General features: G+C 39.3%; 3 protein-coding genes and 1 long non-coding RNA gene across 4 annotated transcripts; 3 read left to right on the top strand and 1 right to left on the bottom strand.

Moving 5' to 3' along the window:
* The first annotated feature begins 416 nt into the window (after positions 1-416).
* On the top strand, positions 417-8407 carry gpr155a (G protein-coupled receptor 155a). Its single transcript, XM_071474869.1, has 16 exons — positions 417-702; positions 890-1396; positions 2290-2689; positions 3049-3217; positions 3333-3488; positions 4071-4154; positions 4271-4391; positions 4517-4601; positions 4937-5027; positions 5139-5328; positions 6567-6659; positions 6831-6961; positions 7366-7461; positions 7547-7611; positions 7735-7872; positions 8092-8407. Exons 2-16 carry the CDS (start codon positions 970-972, stop codon positions 8285-8287), a joined length of 2442 nt encoding a protein of 813 aa, XP_071330970.1. The 5' UTR covers positions 417-702; positions 890-969; the 3' UTR covers positions 8288-8407.
* On the top strand, positions 1409-2197 carry LOC139618844 (uncharacterized). Its single transcript, XR_011689857.1, has 2 exons — positions 1409-1871; positions 1913-2197. It is a non-coding gene; the product is annotated as an uncharacterized lncRNA (long non-coding RNA).
* A 1627-nt stretch (positions 8408-10034) lies between the features above and the next one.
* On the bottom strand, positions 10035-13547 carry scrn3 (secernin 3). The gene is made up of 8 exons (XM_071474873.1): positions 13397-13547; positions 13011-13183; positions 12703-12884; positions 12290-12489; positions 11263-11475; positions 11001-11163; positions 10723-10903; positions 10035-10613 (listed from the first exon to the last, which is right to left on the bottom strand). The coding sequence occupies exons 2-8, from the start codon at positions 13164-13166 to the stop codon at positions 10452-10454; spliced, it is 1257 nt and encodes a 418-aa protein (XP_071330974.1). The 5' UTR covers positions 13167-13183; positions 13397-13547; the 3' UTR covers positions 10035-10451.
* Positions 13548-14042: 495 nt separating this feature from the next.
* On the top strand, positions 14043-20430 carry cir1 (corepressor interacting with RBPJ, CIR1). Its single transcript, XM_071474870.1, has 10 exons — positions 14043-14246; positions 15154-15248; positions 15483-15556; positions 15704-15717; positions 15823-15875; positions 15973-16021; positions 16566-16686; positions 17559-17665; positions 17956-18041; positions 18516-20430. The coding sequence occupies exons 1-10, from the start codon at positions 14175-14177 to the stop codon at positions 19222-19224; spliced, it is 1380 nt and encodes a 459-aa protein (XP_071330971.1). The 5' UTR covers positions 14043-14174; the 3' UTR covers positions 19225-20430.
* Positions 20431-20964: the final 534 nt, after the last annotated feature.

Below are 20964 nucleotides of genomic sequence, written 5' to 3'. Positions count from 1 at the left end.
TTCAAATTGTATAATTGTGTGTGAACAGCTCGATTTTTGTGTCGTGTTGCACTTTTTTCTTCAATACTTCTGTCAAGTGCTGCATGACTGACTTTCAGTGACCACTTCCAGCTTGTCTGACTTCCTCAGTATGAAAACATAGCGAGGTGCAGTTTATTCTCTCCCTGTGCAGAACACAACAACAAAGTGGATTAACAGTGTCGACAAGATTACAGGTGGAAAACAAATGAAGGCAGCTCCCGGGCACATCTTCCTCACGTCTCGGAGGGACACAAACACGCAGCTCCTGGAGGATACAGTAAAGGCAATCTGCCCAAATCATACTGTCAAAACAATTACATAACTTATTGTGACTGATTACGAAACGCGGCGCACATGTGCACCGTGAAGCGGGCAGGTCCTGGGATGAACTCCGCCCTCTGCCCCCCCAGCTTTGAAAACAACCATTGGTGAAGTTGTGTCGACGAGTAGCGGATTACGAAAGTTTTTTTTTTTTTTTTTTTTTTTTGTGGGGGGTGGGAACCAAAGTGGCCGCATTGTGAGACCAGATATCAACAGTGCAGCTCGCAGTCATGTGAGCGGACCCACGGACTGACGGTCAGGTCTTGTCCGCAGCTTAACGCTAGCCAGCCGGCTAACTGTTAGCTTGTCCCACCGCCGGAGACACATGGTTCACAAGAGGACACGCCCGCTGTCAGAGAGGTGAGGGTGACTTTATTTGTATTGAAATGCTTGTTAGCTGTATGAAATCGACTTCACAGCCGCTCTGAAAGGAGCCATTTCCACCGCAATGAGAAGTCATCGGCGACCTGGCTACCTTTGAACCAGCCCTGTCCACGGCTTTAACTCCTCCTTTAACCTTATCGCCCCTGTTGCGCTATCTCGACAGAGCCGAGCAGCGGTGGCCTTGACGGTGACATGGCCGCAAACCAGCCGCAATAATCCGCCAGTAGAGAGAGGATCGGCAGGATGGAGACGCCGGGCTTCAACTTTTCGTCTGAGGAGGAGGAGGACGCCCCGGACTCTGCTGCTCTCTCGGCCGCGATGTCCATCGACAAGCTCTTCCCGGCTCTCTTGGAGTGTTTTGGGATAATCCTGTGTGGATACATCGCCGGGAGGGCAAACATCATCACCTCCACACAGGCCAAAGGACTGGGGAACTTTGTGTCCAAGTTTGCCCTCCCCGCCCTGCTGTTCAAGAACATGGTGCTGCTGGACTTCGGTAATGTCATCTGGCCGTTTCTCTGGAGCATCCTCATTGCCAAAGTGTCCGTGTTTTTCATAGTCTGCGCACTCACACTGATAGTGGCCAGTCCTGAGAGTCGCTACAGCAAGGCCGGGCTCTTCTCAATATTTGCCACACAGAGCAATGACTTTGCTTTGGGATATCCTATTGGTAAGTGTCATGCTGTAAAGCCTCGCACCCACAGTGCCTTTCATTCTCTGCTGCAGCTGTAATCATGCTGTCTTTATCCATTTGTTACAGTGGAAAGTACCTTAGTATAACAAATTTGATATCACTGTTTTCAGGGCCCTCATTTATCAACATCACATTCAGACAGAAATATTCCCTAAAAATGAGTATAATAAACATAAGGTTCTGCATAAATATAAGCATGCCTCTGATCCTGCTTACACACAGCTCCCAGTGACTGAAATGGAAAAAGACAGGAATGTTGCTGTGTTCATAGTCTGTTTACATGCTTTTAGGGCTCCAATAGTTTTCTCAGGCTGTTATCAAATTAAATAAAAACAAACCCACGTAAGCATGACTGAAGAACTGGCCCAGTATTGACATTTCCAGTAAGGATGTTTTTTTTGCTTTCACTTCACTGACTGAACTATTGCTCTGCTGCTGGAGTCTCTACCGAGTTAGCTCTTCATACTCAAGCTCCTATGGAGACCAGTTCAGATCTAAGCATCTGCAGACCTTGAGGCTATTTGTTCATGTGAGACTTGGTGTACATTGGCAGGGTAGTTTTTATGTTTTGGTTTATAAAGGCAGGTATGATGCAATCATGACTCAGTCAGTAATTATTTGAGGGAGTGATTTAAGGCCCCTTTCTCTACAAGTGTTGGTAAATGACGGCCCAGGAGCCTTATGTGTAAAGCTTGTGCATGTGTAAACCAACTGCATGTTTGTCCAGATTTTTATGTATTCAACCTTTTAGTGTGAAATATATCAAAAGTCTGATTCATGAGGAGTTGTGTTTTTGTTCATGACCCTCTTCACTGCAGCTGCACCTCATCCCAACATACTGAACCATTTGTCCTTATCTTTATCCACAGTTGAAGCCCTTTACAAGAGCACATACCCAGAGTACCTTCAGTACATCTACCTGGTTGCACCTGTCTCCCTAATGCTTCTAAATCCCATCGGCTTTGCCTTCTGTGAGGTCCAGAAGTGGAAGGATGAGGGAAACCACCAGCAGAGCAAACTTATGATAGTGGGACTTGTAGTTTTACAGGTCTTAAAGAACCCTATCGTATTCATGGTTGTCATCGGCATCATCGCCCACTTTGTCCTGCACCAGACAATTCCTGCCTTCATGGCTGAATTTGTGGATGGCTTGGCCAACTCTTTCGGGGGAGCAGCTCTCTTCTACTTGGGTCTGTCCATGGTGGGACAGTTAAGGAAACTGACCAGATCCACAGTTGTTACACTGATATTACTCATTACTGCAAAACTGTGAGTGGAAAACACTAACGTCTTCACCTCATGGTCCTTTTGTACCAGAGATGACCTTGTGTAATCAGATGGCCTTGCTTTGTTATAATGAGACATCCTTTAGCAGTATAGAGAGAGTCAGCAAGTTAGAGCTTTGTTAAGTGCTCCCAACGTGTGCTTTGTGCTGATGGTTTGGATGATTCAGACCTTTCTCAGACCACGAGCCTTTTACCAAATGGATGACATGTTAGGAGCTGTTAGGAGAGTGTAGCATGATAATAGCTAGTGCATGTAAATATTTTAACAGCATTTCACAGCATAGTGTGAACTAAGCCCTCAAATAATGGTACATAACACCAGTCTGTTGATTTGACTTTCAGGTTGCTAATGCCCCTGATTTGTAAGGACATGGTGGATCTGTTGGACAACAGCAACACCAGCACTTCGAACCACTCAAGCCTCTCCAATTATGCCTTTCTTTATGGAGTGTTTCCTACTGCACCAAGTGTGGCTATATATGCTGTCTATTATAACGCAGAGCTAGAAGTTGTGAGTTCTTTACAGTTTCTACCAGCCAACCTTCTATCTGCCCTTCAGATACTGTACTTTTGTGTTTTTTCTTTGTAACTCATTGTACATATTTTTCTGTCCTTCTCCCTCACAGGTAACCTCTGGTATGGTGATCAGCACTTTTCTCTCAGCTCCAATAATGTATGTTTCTGCCTGGCTACTTACAATGCGCTGGAAGGATCCTCAGTTTTTGATGAATGCACTGCAGAATGTCAGCTTTAACATAAGCATAGTCAGCTTAGTTGCACTGGTGAGTCACAACTGGTCACTTGATTGTGACCTTGTTGTTGGATAATCTTTTATAACTTATAGAACTGACTTTCCATCATCTGATTCTTTTGTCTACTCTGTTTCACTTCAGTATGTGGAAACTGCGGTGAAGTGAGGTTAAAATAGCTTCATAAAGAATTTGTTGGAACATGTTTCACTTTATAACCGAAAGCAGTTCGGCCTGTCATGACTTAAGTCAGACGATTCCTTTTGACACAGTTCAGTGTTGCTAGTTTATATTGTTGTGTCGTTTCACACAAGTAAAGGGAAAATACAAATATATGGCTTACTGAATGTTTGTAACACTGTATAACATAAAAAGACTCTGTCATTTAAGAGGATGTGTTAGCGAATGCTTCACTGGCTTACAGACCTACTTCCTCATTTTCTCACTTTTAGTGTATCTTTTAAGAAACCTGTATATAAACAATAATAATCTATGCAGTAATGATTTGTGTTTGTATTCTGCAGTATCCTATACTTTAATTCTTCTTCTTCTTTGTTTCTGCTTCTTAAAGTCTTTGTGTTGGTAAACATGAATAATTTGTGTCTTCTCTGGCAGGTGTGGACAATTGCTGTCATGTTTTTAAGCAAGAAATTCAAGAGGCTACCTCACATGTTCACTGTCAACCTTTTGTTGGCACAGGTGAACACACATGGACATACTCTATAAACTGGTTTCTTCATTTGTTTTTTTTTTTTTTATGGAAAATATAACTTCACGTCAGTAAATCCCAATATTTGTTATGGTATGGTTTCTAGTTTCTGACTTGTATTGGGATGATCCTGTGGAACTTTGTGGTGAAGGGAGACAACTTCATCGGGCAGGTCCTGACTTTCACATTGTTATGTACCTCACTCTACAGTACTTTTGTGTGGCCAGGTATGTTGTGTATGAACACACCCATCCACTGACATTAGCCTCACATTAAGCTGTATTATGTTATCCAGATGAGTTCTAATATATGAAGTTTGATTGCTAATGTTGTAATGCATATTTTGTTTTAGGTTTAATAGCACTCTCACTTGTGCTTGTGAAAAGCTTTGAGGATCTGAGAGTTACACCGGGTGTGTTGGTCATTGCAGGCTGGGGGTGAGTCACTTTGTAGAAGAGTTAAAACAGAAATGAAACTACACTTGTTTGTCTGGTTCACTAAAGGGTTTGACCTACAACCACAGTATAAGCCCTCATGTAGAATTCACATGTTGGACAATTAAGCTTAGATTTATATGTGTAAACAGATACTGGCTAAAACTTGGATCTGTGGGAGGTTTTACACAGGGCTGCTGACACCTCAATTGAATGTAAATGATAAAACAAACATTCCTGTAAATTTCATGTACAATTCAGTGTCACTGAGCTGGTTTATGTTTTACTTTTTGATACTGTCAGTGATTTTTCTGTAAATTTTGTCTCTGTATTAACAGGATTCCAGCCTTGGTAACTGCTGTCCTGCTCATATCTGGGGAAAAAATGTCTGGCACGATTGACTCATTGTTCTTTTATGGTAAACCACAGGTAACAACATGAATGGCAATTATTTCCCTGTCCTCTGATCTGTTGTGTAACCAGCTGAGAATTACTGTCTGCATACTGAAGTGTGAATACTGTGTTTGTGTGTGTTGACAGATAATCTGCACCATAGTTGTAGTCGCCTTGAGCATACTGCTGGGGGGGGGTTCGCTTGTGTGTCTCAGTAGAGGAAGCTGGGCCCAGAATGACTCTTCCTTTGGCACTGGAGAGGATCTTGTGACTGAGGCTGAAGCAGAAAACCAGACTGTGGTTGAGCCATTCAATCCACCAGGAGATCTCAACAGAGGTACTTTCCCTTATGGTAAACGGGGAACTCGGATTGAAAACTCAATTTTATGAACTTATCATTTATGTTTCACTTGGATGAGCCAAGTGCAATAGTTTGCTAATTAAAATTACAGCACAAGACAATAACTGAAACATACGGTATAAAGGCAGTTCTCACATCTAAAATGGTATTTTTCAATTACATGAGTAGAACTAGAATTACCGCCTCGCAGTTGCCTCCACCACTCCAACTTCTTTCAGATTACATCTTCTTATCCAGAGTTATATAGAATATTAAGTATTTGTGTTCAATTTTGTCATAATTACTGTGTGAAGTCTTGAGTAATGGTTAAAACGTGTTTTGTGAGGTCACTGTGACCGTGACCTTTGACCACCAAAGTCTAATCAGTTCATCCTTGAGTCCAAGTGGACATTTGTGTCAAATTTGATGAAGGCATTACTGATATATCATGTCCACGTATGTACGGATGGACAAATGAAAAACAATATGCCTCTGGCTCTTGCTGTTACCAGTGCGGAGGCATAAAAAAGCCTCTCCAATTACAAAATTGCGAAGTAAACACTGAAATGTTAACAGGAAGAAAACGTGTTGGGTGTCATTATCTGGAGGAAACACTGAAGTCCTGATAAGTGCAGTTCCCTATTTAAAATGAATAATGCATTACTGAACCCATAACTTCCCAGAAATGAAGCTGTTGAAAACATGTCCCATGACTTTGACTTGTAATTGAGCCTCCATGGCTAAAGTTTGTGTTACTTTGAAAGGAGATGTCAAGAAAGGAATGTCAGTAAATAAGTGGTTAACTTGAGACAGTAACAGCGCGAGTAATGACAACTAATAGAAGCAAAGTAGGAAAAGTGCTGAAGAGAAATACTTCAATTTTCATCACATGAGTGTGATTGGTAGGATATTTAGTTATAGGAGTATAAGACGATTCCAATGTCTTACAACAGCACAATCATTGTAAATATATTAATAAAAACTAAGTAAATGACAAATAGAATAAAACCACAAAGGTAAAGTTGGTCCTAAATGAAGTTGCATGAAAACATTTGTTAACTCAAGATGAGTTTTGCATTTTCACTCAGATGGGTAGAAAACGTGAAATGTGAAACTGCATGTATTGAATTCCTCTGCTTTACTGTTGTATCACTTAGTTTATTGAATTACTTACATATCGCATCAGCTCTCTGCCCCTGGTGTAGCCATTTTCACTTTTGTCTCTTTGTTACTAGCATGCCTCATATGTGACTGTGCACAACCCCAGCCCATGCCGGACATGATCATCAGCACAAATATGAACGACACACCACCAACCGCACTCGCAGGTATTTTATTTATAAGCAAATGACATGCATTTTCATTCATATCAGCACACAACAACCATAATAATTTATGGTGGTAATAATCATATGGTTTATGTTTAAAGAATATACTGCTTTTCTGTTTCCTTCCTAAGATTCAATATTTTAAATCTCTGTTCTGCCCCCCCTCCACAGGTCAGTGTGAGAATAGGTGTGAGTCAACAGACTGCCTGCTTGTCCAAGTGGAAGAGTTCCAACAGGTAGCAGACAGACAAGTGGCCCGTCATGTGCTCTTATGTCTGCTGCTGACTGTCAGCTTGCTTGCTGTGAGTAAAGCACCACCTTTCACTTCTACACATGAAGTCACCCTTTCTGCCTGCATTATTATATTTAGTGCATCACAAACCAAATCAGACACAAATGGCTGAGCTGTGTAATTTCTGCCTCCTGTCAGTGTCAGAGGAAGACTACTCAAAAGAAACCCATTCAGAAAACCCATTAAATAAAAGATAAAAAAAAACATTAAATAAGACTCAATAGAAATACTGTTAAATCTTGCAGCCTATGGTTTTATGGGGCTTTTTGGGTTTTTTTTTTGTTTTTTTTTGAAAAATGTATTCAGACACAACTGTTAAGGCAGATCACTGTGTACTGATCTGATTTGCTAGTTCAGTATCTCAAACCTAAAAATCTAAACAACTAAAATCCCTCTTTCTTGCTGTTATCACAGAACCTGTCCAGCTGCTTGTGGTTGCTCTTTAACCGCATTCCTGGTAGACTCTACTTGGAGCTGCAGTTCTTCTGTGCTGTGGCCAACTATGGACAGGTGAGGCTCAAATAATGTAGTACCAAGATTTTCAGTATATTATTGTCACACTGTACCAGTATCATGACGTGTTTTCTGTTGCCAGGGTTTTCTCTCCTTCGCTCTGTTTGGGCTGGACAAGCATTTGATTATAGTACCATTTAAGAAGAGGTAAATGACCCTGACACAGTGAAGAACATTTGAAATTTTTTAAACACACAATATACTATGTGTTGTATATAGTGTATACTACACTAAATGGTATAATGTGTCATTTTTGTGACTGGTCTTTAGGTTATACAGTCTGTGGTATGGAAAGAAGCAAGAAGAGCAGCTGCAGAGTGATTTACCAGAAGATGTCAGGATGACCTGCACCCAGTTCACCAAATACCACAAAGACCAGTGTTTTCATGACATTGTTAAAAAGAGAAGGTGAGAGCACATAGTCATACTCACTACTACTCTGGTCGGCTGTTAATGAGAAAGTGTCTTAAATAAACATATTCCCTGTTGTGTGCTTACAGTAATTCACAAACCACAACACTTCAAAAATCATTCTCTATGGGCTCTGTCCACCTCTCCTCTACTTCCTTGGCTACCCATAAAGAAAATTCAATATACCTTTGGGTGAATGCTTCTTTTGACTTTCAGGTGTGGAAAGAGGACTATGGTGGACTGTTTTCTTGGCTGTGAACTTGTGGAGTGGCTTCAGCAGGTGGGCTTGGCTCAGGACCATGGTGAGGCTGTACTCTATGGGACGCGTTTACAGCAGGGTGGTGTGCTCCAGCACATCAAGCAGGAATACAGCTTCCAAGACAGTCGCCTTTATTACCGCTTCATGACATAAGGGAAAAAGGTTCATGTTGACAGTTTTTTAATCCCAAAGGTAAATGACAATTCAGTTCATAAGAGAATAACTGCCCAGTACATCCTGAGGTGGTTTAACAGGAGTAACAAGTACTGGCACCCATATTAAAAATGTTTTTCTCTGCCATGCTCTTGTCCACACCCTGTACAGTACAGCACTTTGTGGTGCTCTATTGTGCAGAACAACATCACAGTTGGACGTTGGAACAGACCACACCTGACCGTGATAGGTGTGTTCAGAGGCACAGCAGACTTGAAGCATCAAACTAAAAGGCCATGGCACTATGCATTGTGTGGAGTTGGTCTTAAAGGGAATTAGCAATGTACATGTACGACATGTACGTAGAACAATGTATAGGGAAATTTTTTTAACGCATCAGTCTCACTTTTGCATTTTTACATTTGATAATTCACTCACTAGTTTAATTCCTGAGATATGGAATTGTAGCACCATTGACGGTCAATAAGGGCAGGAACAAGAGCTGTCAGATGATGATAAATACACAGTAAACAGCTTGTTTAACAGTTAGAGCAAAACCATTTATTTTGAGTTTAAACTAAAAGTGGCACTAGCAGAAGTGTCAGTTATAATCTCTTGTGTAGAAAATCTACACAAGGATCTCTCACTTAGTACAGTGTGTTAGAGTTTAATCAGGAAGTCAGTCTTCAAATTCTAACCAGTGTCCAGAGCAGACAGTTGGGCAATAACATTAAGATGTTCCAGTTTCTCCTTGTACACTGGTGGTTTATTGACATGTCTGTCCATGTTCCTGATTGACTTTTGTAGTGATGTCACTGTGTCATTCAATCTGCAATGAAGCTGTTTGGTAAAATGTTAACATGACTGACAGGACTACTAGATAGTACAAAAATAAGGGTTACAATGTCTTCTTCTGACATACATTTTTAAATAGCAGGCATTTCTAATCCTTAGGGGTTGACTGGTGTATTTTTTATGCAGTAAATGCATGCACTTGAACTTGGAGTAGATTTATTTTATGCCATTATGTGAGAATTAATACACAAAAAGGTGCCCTAATATATCAAATTAGAGGTGAAAGCAAAAACTGACACTCATCCAGTGAACACATTTGTTGTATTAATGCACCTTGGATTGTATTTTCATTCTTCTGTCAAAACTACTTGCCAAAGGAAAGAAGGGAAGATGTGGCTAAATCTCTATCCATTTGTTATGGTTTGTTTGTTGCCAGTTTAATCTATAATTAAATTACTTTCACCAGTAAGTTAACTGGTAATGTAGCATGAAGCAGAAGTATTGTCGCCTCGGCTACCTGCAGCTCTGTGACTTGACACTGATGTAGAAGAGTGATTACACTGTTTACCGGGACTATGTGAGCAGTATACACCAAACTACTGGCCAGTTTGAAAATGTTATAATTGTTTTAATATTATTTTTAATGACAACTAAAGCAAACTGTATGTTGGAAAAAAAAAAAAAAAAGCCTTGTCATTCATAAGTCCTGACCATTATGTGAGAGCAAGGCCCACAGAGAGAATACCTGAAGAAGTGTCAGGTCTAAATGTTAATGCACATGCTTACTTTAGGATGTAGAACATAATGAACTTGGAAGCCTCATGAAAGTCAATATGGTAGAAGCTGCTGTAATTCAAAATTTTTCTCAGGTATGTAATAATATAGTTGCAAAACTTTTTTCTTTAAATGCAAAGATTTGTGCTTATTTGTGTAATAAAAAATGTGTGAAAAAAACTGTTGATCTTTTTAATACAATACTTTAATACAATGAGTAAAACACAATTTCTGTTTTCAAAGGCTGCATATTTATGAATACATTTCACAGCTGAACCCTAAAATCATGTATCATATAATGAATATATTTCGGTATTTCCGATCAAGGATTCTATACATAAATGAAACAAGAATAGTTAGTCCATCCTCCACAACATTTTACTGCGGAAAATCCTGGGCTGCTTCATTTTTTATACAATGATGTTAATTAATGTTAAGTTATGTTCTGATTTACTGATTTTTTTTTTTTTTTTTTTTTTTTAATGCAAGCATGTTTGTACTTGTACCCAACTAAAAGGTGAACAAACTGCAGCGACAGCTACTGTTACTTTCACCCTGGAGACCTGATTTGTGGCTCCAACAAGTTGCAGTCCTCTCAGCTTTTGCTGTACGCAGCCATCTCCTCCTTGACAGAGTCTGGGAACAGATTTGCCAAAAAGTCAGGCTCCTCAACACCTTCTGAAAGACACTTCTCCATCTCTGTCATCTTCTCCTTTTCTAGCTGCCTCATACTTTCTGTGATCTTCTTTCCTCTGTCCTACAGACAGACAAACAAACCAAAAAAAGAAAATGTATCATTACATTTTGCCACGTTAAACCAAATGACAATTTTAGGTGAAGAGCAGGCTTGAATTAAATTGTTAAACCTTGTAAGTGTCAATGATGGCAGCCATCAATTCATGCTTGACAAACAGCTCATGTTTGCGATCAGGCTTGCTCTGGAAGCGGGGTGTCTTCTTTACAGGGTCATTAGAACCATAACTGGGAGAAGTTGTCTGCTTCAGCTGATTAGTATGTTTCACAAAGATGAACGGCTTGAATAAAGACCTGTTAAGAACCACTTTGTAAATTAATTTACCAAAAACTGTAGTGAAAAAGAATTTAAAGGATGCTTTACCAGCTGAAGTGAGACAAGGTTCTTTACCTTTCAGGGTCTGGAGTTGCTGTAAAATAGTGAACCCCTGGCAGAGCAGGATTTGTTGGAATCACAGACACCATACTTCCCGTAGTCATGAACATGCCTTCCATGTTGATGCCACTATCTTTATCCCTCAGGATATCCATCATTGTCTCAGCTGTGATGTGGCCTTGAGGAAATAAAATCAGCACATGCATAAACAGTGGTAGAAATCATGTAACCTTTTTTACAGTCTCACATTTTCACCATAAAGTGCGCATTAACTAACCGTTGCTCTTTTCCAACAGCGCTTTCCCCTCACAGTATCGGCTCCCAGAGGCTTCTATTCTGGCAGTAGTCATAAAGGAGTAGACTGTAGCAAAGTTGAACTCAGACTTTCCATCCCACCAGCCTTTGCTTCGTGCATATTCCCTCATCTCTGGATGTTCCTTGTCTATCTTGGTTGTTATGCCATACTGGTTGGAGATGTTGCGATAACCAGCTAGAAATGTTTAAAACATATTAGGCATCAAAATGAAAACATACCGCTACAATGCATGTAATGCCATTATTCAACAACAGGCAGTGCTGTGTGTTATGAAAAAACTACTACTTCCTAGTCTTGCAAGGCTGTTTTAAGGTGATTTCAGTTATGACTGCAGTAACAAAAACAAAAGGAAGGTAGCCCTTAAATGCAGAAGAGTGAAAAACTGTAAATGCTGCTGTATCCTGACAGATACTGTGTTTTCAAGGCAGATGCCATTAACAAGTCTGAGGATTAGAAATCCCTTAAATTTGGTTGTTAAAAAAAATTGTGACCAAGGTATGTACTCAGTGGGACATTTTACAGTTGAGAACTAAACCTGCCAGCGCTCTCTAGTGGTCACACTGTGTAATGGAGACGCTGTCTGAACTACCTCAAACATACAGTATATTTGGCATTTTGTACTGCAACTTCATGCCATTTGTGTAATGGATGATATATACACAGATGCCAGTTTGTCAGTGATAAAGTAATATAATTTGTCTGGTGGGTTTTAAACTTTCCGGGGCTTTTCCTGACAAAGTACCAAGCTTTACTTACTAAAAATGTAAGCATCCCACATTAACTTTATAGTGAAGTTATAGCACATTTCATTTCCTCACTTTTCTTCTTCTGAACATGGGCTGTGCATAAAGCTACTGACGGTTTAGGAAGGCTTGTATTTGTTTGTGGTTTTCACTTATGATTTCAGTAACTGCAGGTTAAACAATAATCTCCTTCCATTGCAGGGGAAGAACAAATAGGTGCCCATTCTTAATGTTCTTTTTCTTACCCTCCACTCTTTCTGCAGCCCAGTACTTCCCTGATGTTTCCAGCAGCCATGCCTCCTTCCTGTCTGAGATTAGGAAGCTGTTGTGGTAGGTGAAGCCACACTCATCCTCCATGCAAGATCCTCCCTGACCATATTTCTCCAGCAGCTCAGTAATTACATTCACCGCTTTCTCAGCTGTGTCGGCTCTCTCGAGTCCAAGCCTGTGAAATTGCAGGGTAACAGATTCATGTTTTGTCTATGAGTGTTTCTCACAAATTTATTCTGAATTGACAAAAGCAAGCTGAAGAAAAAAAAAAAAAAATTGTTTATTGCTGATACTATGTCATTAAGTTTCCCTTTGCACCACGAGATGAGCACAGTTTGGCGACTCAGAAGCTTGGAAATACAGACAACTCTGTTTGCAGAGGGTTTACCTGACAAGATCCATGCCAAGAAGAGCCTCGTCGCCATCAGCACTCTCTCTGCCCCACACTGCCTCATTCCCAATACACACTTGATGCTCATTCGCGCCCATCTCTGCCCCCCACAGCCATGCTGGTTTGCTCAACACAACTGCGTAAGTGTGGGCAACCTGCTCAATCTCTATGTATGTGCACTGCAGAGACAAACAAAACACAGGGCAAAGTCTGTTAATGGTTATCTAATGGCTCGTTCACCAAGGAACAGACACTGTGGGAAACTGGAGGTTGGAGGGCAATAACAGGCTGTCTGTCTCACATACCTCAACCTTCTCCTCAGGACTGTAGTCTCTGGGTGGAAAATACACCACTTCCTGGACTTCATCACACGGCCTGTCAGAGTTTTTCCCAAAGATGATGCGTTGTCCCTCAGTGGAGGGGGGCAGAGCCACAAAGGTGTCACAGGAGGATGGGTGCATCCTGAATCACAAACTCACTGAGAGCAAACAGAGACACTGGTTAGACTGACTAGGTTACAAATAAACACACTTATGTCTAATGCTGACATTTAAACAGCATGGCCACCTTAGCAAAAGCAACCACTGCATTAACATATCCACCTCAGTGAGTTCAAGTTTAGAGCTAAATATAAGTGTTCAGTGTGGTTTCATGCCAGTGTGCAGTGCCATGTAACAAAAGGTATCCTTACCTGTGTCACTGTCAGCGTAAGTTTCTATTCTCATCTCTGTCTCCAAACAGGTCCACCAGTTCACCCTCTGACACGGAAACACTGCAGTCATGTGACCCGGATGAAGTGCGTTTGATGTTCGTAGTAAAGTCAGTTGCCGGCTTGTATTTTTACACATTTTAACCTGTATTTCCCATACTAGATTAATCACGATGGCCGCTGGCATTCACAGGGCCTTTAATATTTACGGTCAACACAAATCTGTTTTGTATTTAACGTTTCTGTGATCACATAAGAAATACTTTTACAGAAATAGCAAATGACAATTTATCCTGATGTTTTCATAATCGCAATGGACAAGATGTGTCTGTGAAGCAGATTCATTCGTCTTTAATTACATGCGCAAAATTATTATTATTAATTATGATCAGTCAAACAATGTCATTTTTTTATTCACATTTTCTAAGTAAAGCAGCTATGTGATTGTTGTGACATAATATATGTGGCATAAGGATAAAGCAAAAAAAAAAAAAAAAACCTCATCGTAGATTCAGTTAAAATCTTTATTTAATTCTGTACACCGGTTGGCCCTCCTTCATAGACTATATAAACCATAAACTATATAAACCATAGACTATATAAATCATAGACTGTATAAACCATAGGGTATAAACGCTCCTTTGCCCAATGTAGAACCATCTTCATGTTTGTTTACAAGCGGAGGAAGCTTCGCTAACGGCTCCGTTAGCTAAAATTAACATCACGTTTTCAATTTAGATAACATTATAGGCCGTCAGCCATGGGGAAATCGTTTGCAAATTTCATGTGCAAGAAAGACTTTCACCCTGCGTCGAAGTCAAATATCAAAAAGGTGAGTGCTAGCTACGGTTAACACTTTAAGACAGCAGATTAGCCTATTAGCTAACGAGCTATGCTCACTGTGTATTGCTTGCGCTAGCCCCGGTTGCTAGTTAGCAAGAGCTAACATGATCTTTTGTAATTACTTGATAGAGAATTTGACCACAGTCTAGAGTCTCTATTCTGTATGAATCACGAGTGTAGAAAAACCATTCAAGAAGGGACATGTGTGGCGGTGTAGTTGAATATAGCTATGACTGCTGTTGGTCGTAGCGAAGTTAAATTTATAACATTCACTTCAGCTTTCTTAAGTTTACTCGTCTCTTGAGAGCCAGTGTTAATAATCCGAGCAAGACATCTTAGTTTTTAATCATAAATTGCTTAATATTCGAAAATAAAAAGTGACCAGTCATACCTAATGAACTGTTCTGCACTGATTAATGAGTGAGAGCTCATAGTCCATAATTGGACGGTATAAATCAAGGTAATACTGATACAATTATCTAGTGTCTTGGCATTTTTGTGCTACATAACCCACTGCTGATTGTTAAAGTAATTGGATATACAGTACGTGCAAGTGTTGTGTCTAGAAGTAGTAGCTATGTGCGCAGCCAAGGATCTGCAGGTGAGAATCGATTAAGTCCTAACATATCAGTTATATAAATGTATACACCTTCAAATTTACAAATGAATGAAATAAAAAATATTAATGTACTTGAAGGCTGCAAGTAACAATGATTTATCTTTACTGACTAATGTGGCTGTTCCCCTCTCGATTAAATGTTTGGTCTATAAAATATATTGGACAAAAATGGTTTGAAAGGTCTTTTGGAATTATTTGAGTGTCAGGCAAGGAGAAGCTTGCATGAAGAAGTAGGGCGAATATGTGCTATAATCCTCCTTTTCTCTTTATCTTACAGGTATGGATTGCAGAGCAGAAACTGAGTTTCGAGAAGAAAAAGCAAGAAGACCTTATGCAGGCCTACCTGAAAGAGCAGGACACTTACAACAACAGGTCAGATAAATATACGGGATGATATGTTGTGCCTCACTAAAACTGTTGTCTTAATGTAAGATTTGTTGTAAAGATGTATTTTAGTTTACTGATAAATGCATACTGAATGCCGGCTCCATCTGTGGAGAAATGGACATTTTCTTCAGACTTCCTCTAAATTCACATGTTGTAAATGCAGAAGAACACCATGAAAAAAATGTATTAAAGTTCATCACCTTGGTTTCTAACATCTAGGTTGTTGATGGGGGATGATCGTGTGAAAAATGGCCTCAATTTCATGTACGAGGCTCCACCTGGAGCATCCAAAGGTAAATGATCAGTTGAGCCAAGCATCTGTGGTCCCGACTGAGTACTATTTCCAGTTCCAAACATTTGCTCATGAAGAAAACAATGCATTGATTTTATTAAAAATTTTTATACTTGTTCTTTTTTCATAACTGTCTTCTGTCCTGAAGAGGAAACGAAAGAGGTAAAGCAGAGAAAATAATGAACTTGGTTTCAAATCATTTTTAACAAGAAATGTTTACATACTGAATGAATAATAGTATAATAATGACATTTTTTCATTTGTCAGGAGGGGGAAGACGAGTACAAATTTGAGTGGCAGAAGGTGGCTCCTCGAGAGAAGTAAGTGCTTGATTTTATACATAATATAATTTTCTGGTATATTGGCCAATGTTCTTCTAGAATTTGTATTATTTGTATCTTTCATTTTCTCATGCAGGTATGCAAAAGATGACATGAATATCAGGGATCAACCGTTTGGAATCCAGGTACATGATGATTTGTACTTATTTGAATAATATATACTGCACCAGTGATTCCATACCTGGGGTATAACATATCTGAGGGGATCACAAGTTGATTAAAGGAATAAGAAACAAAATGAAACATACTATGTCTATTTAGCAAAATTATTTTATTTTTTTCAGATTTTTATTCATGTAACTTTCATGTCTTCCAGATCCTGTAAACAAAACAGTTTGAAAAGGAAAAGTCACACTTTAGTTACATTGTTTACAACAAATGTTTGCACTCCAGCCCTAACCTGTGACTAGGGGACGCGAGTAGATACTGATTTGGTTTTATGGATCAAGATAGTGAACTACTGTATTACAAAATACACATTACGCATTTTCAAAAAATAAATCCAGAGCTTGTCCTGAATTTAAAGTGGAATGTATTTTGCCCTTTTATTAGGTGGTGTTGTCATTTTTTAAAAACATCATGAAGAGTATGCTTTTGTTAAAATTATTGTACATGCATTTCCAGTATTGAGACAACAGCAAGTAATGTCTGTTTTTGTTAACCTCACAGGTGCGCAACGTGAGATGCATCAAATGTCACAAATGGGGCCATGTGAACACAGACAGAGAGTGTCCTCTCTATGGGCTGTCGGGTATCAATGCCAGCTCTGTGGCCTCAGAGGAGGCAGCAGGTAGAGTGCATACAATAATTGTGTAAAATATAATTTTAAACATTTCCCCCTGCAGGTCTTTTGTTTTATGTGTGGCAATTTTATCACTGTAATTGAATGTTAACATGCTTTGATATGTATGTTTAAAAATAACCAAACAAAAAAAACAAACACAATTTCATATACAGTTTTTATTTTTGTTATTGAATTAAACACAAGTAATTAATTAAAATAGGCATCAGCAGATAAGCATGTGCATAAATATTTGAATCAAACAGGATGTAGCATCATTATATGTGTAATTGATATATACGTTTTACCTGCAAAAACTTGCATTGCAAATATATATACATATTTCTGTTGAATATGTAAGCTGTTTGTTGTGCTGTTCAAAAACTGTAGAATCATTTTATGTGTGTACAATAAGAACAGGGATCCAGAATATCTGTGCTGCTTGATATTCCAGGCCTGTGGGTTAGCTTTTGTCTGTCACAGACTTTACAGCAGGTACACCTACTGTACCTCTCCTCAGGTTTCAGCTGGAGCTCCCAGTCTCGAGCTGATTCTGAGTTCTGCAATCAGTGAGTTGAGTAGTAAAGTAATAATGTTTACCCTGGGAGAGTCCAGTCAGTGCATGGTGTTGATGGTGGAGTGCTGTAATGGTCCCCCTCCTGTGCCGGAAGAAAAAAATGTAATTATTGTGTATTCTGATTCCCCTAACTGCTGCTTTGGCAGAGAATGATATTGTATGATTTGCTCAGCCGGAAGTGGAGTGAGTTGATTTGATGTCCCATTCTGTTAACAAAGCCGCCCCTGAAATTCCCACTGTGGAGATAGTGGTTGGCATGGGTTTGACATCAATGGGACTCTGAGGCTGTGATTTGTGTTAACAGGTCCGTCGATGCACCCCTCAGAGTTAATGGCGGAGATGCGAAACAGTGGGTTTGCCCTGAAAAAATGTGTCCTTGGTAGGAATGCTACTGTTTGTGATCCATCGCAGGTAATTGTCTGTCTCGCGCCCCCATCATTGCACACATAGGACGATATATGAACACACACACATACTCTACCCTTCAGAGAGAAAAGACTAACTATATCTATACCTAGCATGTGTAAGTGCTGCAAAGTGGCCAGTTATTAGAGCAACATAAGTCAAGTGAACAAATTTGATTATACAAAATTTTTCATTGTGTAAAGGTGTTCAGCTGATGTAATCAAGTATAGGTTTGCTGAGATTTGCTTTTGACAGAGGTATTTGTTTTGATTTCAGTTTGCTGTGTATTTTTATAGGAATATGTAGCCAGCGATGAAGATGACGATCCTGAGGTAGAATTTCTGAAGTCACTATCAACCAAGGAAAAACAGAAGCTCCTCAGGTAAAAATGTAGCAACTCTTTATGTACTAAAGCGTAGAAGAATTGAGCTACATTGTGATTATTGAGCAAAAATGTAATTATATTTTTTACCTTTTGTTGTGAATATTTTTTTAAGTGTCATATTGATACAGTTGAAATGAAATCCCTGCTAAATGATCTGGCAAATTACAAGGTTACCATGATGTTGTCTTATATTTGTTATAAAATTTTAAGATCTTATACATCAGATATTAAAAAAAAAAAAAAAAAAAAAAGAAATTTAAAAATTATATATAATTTGATATCACATTTTCTCTCCTTTCTCATGTGGTACTTTTTTACTTAACCTCATGTGCCCTTTAACATTCACCTCAAACCTTGATGTGATTCATAAAATTTATTTTACTAATATTAGGGATTGGATTGGAGATTGGAGATATCAGATGATTTGTTGGAAAATGGTCATTGAACAAATGTTTGGTTGCTGTTTTACAGAAAACTAGATCGCCAGGAGAAGAAGGCAGCCAAGAAAAAGAAGAGCAAAAAACAGAAAAAGAAAAGCAAAAGAAAACACACAAAAAAGCATGAAAGTAGTAGCAGCTCTAGTGATTCCTCTAGCAGCAGCAGCAGTGATAGTGACTCAGATTCAGGCAGTCATGGCAAGTTCAAGAGCCAAAAGAGAAAGAAGAACAAGAAAAAAGATTCCTGTCGGGATAACAGCTCTAAGAGTGAGCGTCGAGTCAAGAGTCAGAGAAAGGCCTCCTCTCACAGGAGCAGGTCACCGAGCCCTCACACAGGACAGAGGCGGCCTGAAGAGGAGTCCCGAGATTATAGACAAACGCGGACAGAGAGGGGAAGGAGCAGGAGTCGAAATCGCAGCCCAGAGAACAAGATCAAGTCGGAGGGAGGTCAAGAGAGAAAGCGACACAACAGCAGGGACAGGCAGAGACCTAGCAGCTCCAAGTCTGGTTTGGACAGAAGTAGGAGCCGTGAGAGAAGCAGGGAGGACAGAGGTAAAGACAGGCGGCGCAGTGGAGATGGTGAGAGGAACAGGAGTAGCACAGATGGAAGGAAAGGCAGAACAGCAGATGGGAGGAGCAGAAGCAGAGAAAGGGGGAAAGCGAGGGAGGGTAGAGGAAGAAGTAGGAGTAGGAGTAGGGAGAGAAGAGAGAGAAGCCAAGACAGAGGTAAAAGACATCGCTGACATTTTTTTTTTTTTTTTTTTTTTTTTTAAGGCTTTCTTTGCCTTCATACAGTAACAATGAACAAAATGTGAAAAGGCTTTGAATTTTAAATGTTTTGGGTTTTTGGGTTTTTTTTTTTTTTGCATTCACACAGAATCCCTCTTATTTAAAAACCAAGTTGGAGATATTGTGTATATGAGTCTCCGTTTTATTCCAGTAGAGGGAAGCAGTGGACAGAAAATATCTAGATGCAGCTCATCGCACTCTTGTGTTGTCTTGTACTATATGAAAGGGTCGAAATTAATTGATTACCATTGGAAGCAATTTCCAGCTATGATCTGTTGATGGGAAAATGTTGGACTCATTTTCATGGTCAGTTGGCTGCTACAAAGACTATTTCTGTTGCTGCAGTTTTTTATCCTCCTTTCGTTATTGTGTCTTTTCTGGGGAAATATCGACATTGAAAGCTGTAAAGCTTATCGGCAGTTGACGCCTGCAAAATAACGACTTTTATTTTCTTATCAAATGTTTAAGCCGCTCAGTTTAATGCGTTTATTTGCTATGGATGAAATAAAAATGTCAGCGTCAAAAATGAGATGGAAAATGAAGATGTGGTCAGTTGATTGAGTTGTATTCCCACAAAATTGTCTTTAAGCTCTGGACACCTGATGGCAAATCATTACACTTTTGCGCATAATATTTTTTGGGATAATGGTTCTGAAAAATTCCGCCCGGTTTCCCTGAATAACATGACATATGCGCGATATCTCTAAAGATGTGACATATGGTTTTTGCGGGCGTCAAACTCAAGCAAAATAAATGATTTTTTTGTCCAAACACCCAGCGTAAATACAGAATATATATATTAAAAAAGTAAGAAAAAGTAAACAGTGAAAACGTGGAGATAAAGTAAGGCTGCACAGTTTTTTTTTTTTTTTTTTTTTAAATTCGAACTGGTATTTTATATTTTGATGTGGGTAAATTTATATAGGATATTGTTAGTAGTAGTAGTAGTAGTCGTAGCCTAATATAGCCTTTTTCTATTTTAAACCATCTATACAGAACATTTTTTCAGTGTTATTTACATTTTTAGGCCATATTGCCATATTGCCAATATTGTAATATACTTTATTTGACACGTTCAGCCTCCAAAACCGGAAGAAAATGTTTGATGTAAAAGAATATACAGCCTATATCCACAATTAAATATGATCTCAAAAAACAAATTCACGTGAAATACTAAATGTGTTGTCTAAAAGCTTAAATTTCAACATTTTTTTCTTTAAGTGTTGCTGCTAGTGTTTTAGTGTTTTGGCAGTCTAATGTGATAGTTTTCACTATCTGGCCGTTTCCTTGAAGCCGCTCTTGCACAAAAGGAAATGAAAATAATTTCCCCCTATTGCCTTCTGGTCAATTTAACATCCTCTTCAAAAAAAAAAAAAGAAAAAAAAAAAAAAAAAGAGGTGTCTGGATGAGATGCTTTTCCCTGACGTATTCCAAGTCTAGGACTCACGCTGTAATTATTCCCCGGCTTTTTCTTTGAGAGTCGGACGCTGCACTGGGTAAGCACAAAGAAGTCAGAGAGCATCCTTGAACCCTTTCAATACGGGGCCACTGATATTCAAATAACATGCAGGCACCATTTGTTTGCGCGGAGCAAGGACCATTTCAAATTCAACATTTGCATGTGACTCTTTGCCCCTTCTTTTTCTGAAGTTTAAAAAACTGTTCCCATAACATCTATGTGGTTTCTGGCAAAG

Source organism: Trachinotus anak, unplaced genomic scaffold (genome assembly GCF_046630095.1).
Source record: "Trachinotus anak isolate AG129_WGS33_773 ecotype Australia unplaced genomic scaffold, CSIRO_AGI_Tana_v1 ptg000001l, whole genome shotgun sequence".
Classification (NCBI taxonomy): domain Eukaryota; kingdom Metazoa; phylum Chordata; class Actinopteri; order Carangiformes; family Carangidae; genus Trachinotus; species Trachinotus anak.
This window is presented reverse-complemented; position numbering and strand designations above follow the sequence as displayed.

Coding starts and splice junctions, on each gene's coding strand:
- gpr155a (XM_071474869.1), top strand. CDS start 970: ATGGAGACGCCGGGCTTCAACTTTTCGTCTGAGGAGGAGGAGGACGCC. Junction 4,602..4,936: donor TTGGTCATTGCAGGCTGGGG/GTGAGTCACTTT, acceptor CTGTATTAACAG/GATTCCAGCCTTGGTAACTG. Junction 6,962..7,365: donor TGACTGTCAGCTTGCTTGCT/GTGAGTAAAGCA, acceptor CTGTTATCACAG/AACCTGTCCAGCTGCTTGTG.
- scrn3 (XM_071474873.1), bottom strand. CDS start 13,166: ATGCACCCATCCTCCTGTGACACCTTTGTGGCTCTGCCCCCCTCCACT. Junction 11,164..11,262: donor GCTGTTGGAAAAGAGCAACG/GTTAGTTAATGC, acceptor TATTTCCTCAAG/GCCACATCACAGCTGAGACA. Junction 10,904..11,000: donor GCAACTCCAGACCCTGAAAG/GTAAAGAACCTT, acceptor GGTTCTTAACAG/GTCTTTATTCAAGCCGTTCA.
- cir1 (XM_071474870.1), top strand. CDS start 14,175: ATGGGGAAATCGTTTGCAAATTTCATGTGCAAGAAAGACTTTCACCCT. Junction 15,876..15,972: donor AAGGTGGCTCCTCGAGAGAA/GTAAGTGCTTGA, acceptor TTTCTCATGCAG/GTATGCAAAAGATGACATGA. Junction 17,666..17,955: donor CTGTTTGTGATCCATCGCAG/GTAATTGTCTGT, acceptor GTATTTTTATAG/GAATATGTAGCCAGCGATGA.